The sequence below is a fragment of the Tigriopus californicus genome, chromosome 12 (assembly GCF_007210705.1).
Source record: "Tigriopus californicus strain San Diego chromosome 12, Tcal_SD_v2.1, whole genome shotgun sequence".
NCBI classification, from domain to species: domain Eukaryota; kingdom Metazoa; phylum Arthropoda; class Copepoda; order Harpacticoida; family Harpacticidae; genus Tigriopus; species Tigriopus californicus.
Genome location: NC_081451.1, coordinates 1,714,572 through 1,718,624, shown reverse-complemented (window position 1 = coordinate 1,718,624; position 4,053 = coordinate 1,714,572). Strand labels below are relative to the sequence as shown.

Below are 4,053 nucleotides of genomic sequence, written 5' to 3'. Positions count from 1 at the left end.
GCTTGAAAAACATTTCTGCAAAGTGATGTTGAGACAAAAAGAAAATCTGTAATATTTGGATCAATCAGCTTGGAAATGTGCAATTGCCCTCTCTGCAAATAACGACTAAAAATATAAGGAATACATTTGTGGTTAAAACAACAAAACTAGAGATCATTCAGTTGGTACAAAGCGCTACCATATCGTTTACATGCCCGTCATTATCAAGGTTTGGCTGAATTTATGAGCCCACCACACCTGATCAATTTGCCGAGCCTCATGAAGAGGCCTCTCTGTGAGACTTCAAAGTACGGTATGTCTTGGTTTCACGCATCTGAACAATGCCGATACTTGGTTGCTCGCAAGGCCCCCTCCTTGCTCACAGAGGACGGCGACACTGACGCACTTTCACCGGAATTTGGTCATGTCGATTGGGAAATCTTGACATTTGCTCTTTTCAAACGCTTAATCGTGAACTGATCCGACGAAAGGGAATAATAATTTCACTCAGCAATCCGACATAGTGCACATTCCGTACAAGGGGTACGGAGTCTTGTAATTGGCAATGTTTTAGTCAGGCCGGTATGGTTGAAAAACAGCTTTGAGGTGAAATCTGGCGATCATGGCTAGAATTTGAAGTCTTGCTTTGTCGGAAGGTTAACATAAGTTTGCAGTTTTTCGCCTACGGGTTTTAAGTTGAGTGATTTCATCTCTAAAAAAGACGTGTATTCATTCTCGGCTTGACAACTTCAATATCCGATCAAAAATGATGTGGAAATGAAACTACTAGCAAAATCTCAGGACTCAAATTAAGCATTCGTCATTGCACTTAAATTACGCCTCAATTGAAATCTTTGAAATAATTGCTTTTCATCTTTCGTCTGAGTGTAATTCCAGTTCCGTAGAACCCGGAGGATTTTGGGATTGATCGCTCGGAAATTAATGTTCAATTTTGCTTCGGAAATGGTGCGCCTGAAGAATACCCTTGAATGCTTTTAATCATGAAGGACATTTTACTTTCAGGTCAAGTGGGAATGCCGACCAACTGACTGGGGAAGCAACGGTCAAACTAAAGCTCTTTCAACCCATCAACGTGGCCGGAGACCAGGATGTCCTGGACTTGTCCTCAATCGGACCCAACTCCCACCCACCAATGGAATCCATGCCCTCAGCCATGATGGACCCATTGCAAGTCCTCCGTCACAACCTGGATAAGGTTGATATGTACGGAGACTATGACTACATTGACCCCAGTCAATATCCGAAGAGAGTGGAGTTCCACCGGCCCCTGAGACACCATCCCTATCACAAACCCTCGACTCACCCACGTGGACGGATCCGGAACGGACCCCCAGCTCATACCCCTGCGCTACCTCGGCGAAGGGCAGATCTCCGCTTCCCGGGAGAAAACCCCTATAACTCCCCCGTGCGGAGATACCAGAGGTTTCGACCTCCCCAGGTCCATCACCATAGGCCCCCATTTATACGGCATCCGTATCGTCCGAGGCCATTGGCACCACCGCGGCGTCAAGTGATGGTCCAATCGGGCTTGGCACAACCCCTTCGACCTCACGCCACAAGTGGTCCCCCCTTCTCTATCCCTACGTCACCCTTTGGATTGGCCAACTCCTTGTTGAGTTTCGTGAAAGGAGAGGGGATTGGGGGTCAATTTGCACCAGGGCCTACTGCGCCAGCTCCATTGCCGGAAGATGCGGACTACTTTGCAGACGTTGAGAATGACGTCTATTCACCCTACTATCGTCCTCCAACCCTTATGTCCCGGGTGATCCGATGGTTTGACGATTTCAAACCTCCACCAGGTCTGCTTAATCCAAAGCTGAAAAGTGCCGGACCTCCACGGCGTCAAAACAACGTTGTGAACGCACCCTTGGACTATTCTCAATATGACACTGGAGATGATGAGAACTTAGTGTTCTTCCAGAATGACGGCGGCGGTGACGCCGTTGCTGCTAATCAAGCCATCACTTATGACTTCTCGGATGTTATTGAGAGTCTCAAGAGGAATGAGTCTGAAAAAGAAGTTCTGAAGAAACTGTTTGGCGCTGCCAGCGCTTTCACGGAGCGGTCAGCCTCTAGTCCCAGTTACATGTTCTGGACCGTTCCGACCACCTTGTTGGCAATTTTTGGGGCGTTCTATTTTTTCAGTGAGAAGCATACCGTATATCACTCAGTTTTCGTACTTGGTACAACCATATGATTAACATTCATGTATTTTTCAGGTGCCATAGCCATAATTGGCTATCAATCTACCTTGGGAGATGGCAATGGTAATATCCTGCCCACGATCATAGCTTTGGCTATTCCAGCCATCTTGGCATTCCTTTTCGTGATATCCCGTGAGACTATTTCTGGGCTCATAGACGTGCAAAGGGTCATGCGAGGGGATATGAGGTAATTACAAAGTATCCAAAAATAATTTGATGGAAATGCAAGTTCAAAGTAGATGCAAAATATTCTCCGACTTGTTTTGAGTTTTTTTTTTCTGCACTAGTGATAGCAAACGAAGGGAACTTTTGCAGAGCATTTAACATTTAAAAAAATGTTCGATTTATCTAATATACATGGAAGAAAAATGTTTCGAAATTATGATTATGATGATGCCTTATTTAGGGTCTCGTTCATTGTTATGAGAATAAGGAATAAAAAGCGAATTGTTGGAAAAAGTATAAAGTATGATTAATAATTTACCCAAGTGGCTCGCTTTCCTAATCACTAAAATGGGTTTCTTTGCTTCTAGCAATTCAATGCGCTCGGATTTTGATGGTGTGGACGTCGTTATGGATGCAGCCTTTGGATCAGCCTCAATCCTTGGCGTCGCCTGGCTAGCTTCCATTATTGTCTAGGGTCATTCCAAAAAGATTTTTTCACGTTATCAAATCTTGAAATGGAACATCCAAATTTACTTTGACTAGGTTTCGAGAGGTATTGAGTATAATCTCGAAACTTGTCTATTTATCAGAACACTTCAGCCGTTCAATCTTGAAACCTAGTTTATTTTTGTCCCATTAGTCAGGGTTTCTTTTAAGTCATGAGCAAGATATGTTTTGTCACTAATGCCTAGAATCTTGTTAAACGGAGCAAAACCTGACCAGGTACAGTGAAATGCACTAGTTTGTCGAATGGATGACCGACTGACTACAAAAGGGTACATGATTTTCTTAAACTCAAGGATTATCAGCATCTTTGTTTATTCCAGAAATGACTATCCCCCAAAATTTGATGGATTCTTTTGTCATTTGCGATTAACCTTTGTTTTTGGATTAATCGCTCAGTGTATGTTCCCATGGAATTATCAGTTACGAAATACAAGCACGTCTATTGTCTTCACTGGCTTACTGTTTATCCACAATTGTCAGCAATTGGTTTTGATGACCTTGTTCAGCCCAATTTCCATCTATTTGAGCCTAAGGCTGGTAATTAGTTTCCAAGGAAACTTATCAATGGCTAAGTGCATCACTTTGGATTTGGGTTTAACATTTCAGATCAAGGAAAGCTGGACCTTATTGCAATCTGCATTGGTTCAGCTTCACTTTAAAAAATACCAAGAATACCCTTGGCCAGTGCATTTTGCATAATACAAGTTTGCACCAATAGTAACTCAGAACGGATGATTTTATTCGAAAAGGTTCGGAACGGATGATATTGGGTACAATTTATGCAAACTGGATTTTATTCTTAGCTATAAGTTGATAATAATGAAACTCAGAGTCTTTGAACTGTTGCAGACCATAACCCTTAATGCTTAAAAGGCCTCAGGGATTAGGGAGGAACTTCTGAACAATAGGAATAGTGTGCTCCAAACTGTTTCAAATGCAAAGCATGACCTCCCTAGACTTCAATCAATGAATGTTGTGGCCAAAGAATTGTTGCAGTTGGCAATAATTGACCAAAGGTTGAAGGTCAACTGCTTTTAGTAGTTGAGTGTTGTGGAGAAAGATGCCAGCAAGAGCTTTCATCCAAATATAATACGCCTTCAGTACTCCATTATCAAGATTTAGCACTTAAATAAGGAAGGCTACAGGAATAAGAATTCTAATAGCCTTCAACCTCGCT

General features: G+C 42.7%; 1 protein-coding gene across 4 annotated transcripts in view; it reads left to right on the top strand.

Annotated features, from left to right (window-relative positions):
* The window catches only part of LOC131892356 (uncharacterized), a 7,773-nt gene extending 4,442 nt beyond the window's left edge, over window positions 1-3,331 (top strand). For all 4 annotated transcript variants that reach the window (XM_059242189.1, XM_059242187.1, XM_059242186.1 and 1 more), the window contains exons 4-6: window positions 1,003-2,144; window positions 2,220-2,391; window positions 2,738-3,331. In XM_059242189.1, the coding sequence (XP_059098172.1) occupies window positions 1,003-2,144; window positions 2,220-2,391; window positions 2,738-2,843 (1,420 nt within the window). In that variant the 3' untranslated portion in view covers window positions 2,844-3,331. The remainder of the gene's footprint in view (window positions 1-1,002; window positions 2,145-2,219; window positions 2,392-2,737) is intronic.
* The last annotated feature ends 722 nt before the right edge of the window (window positions 3,332-4,053 follow it).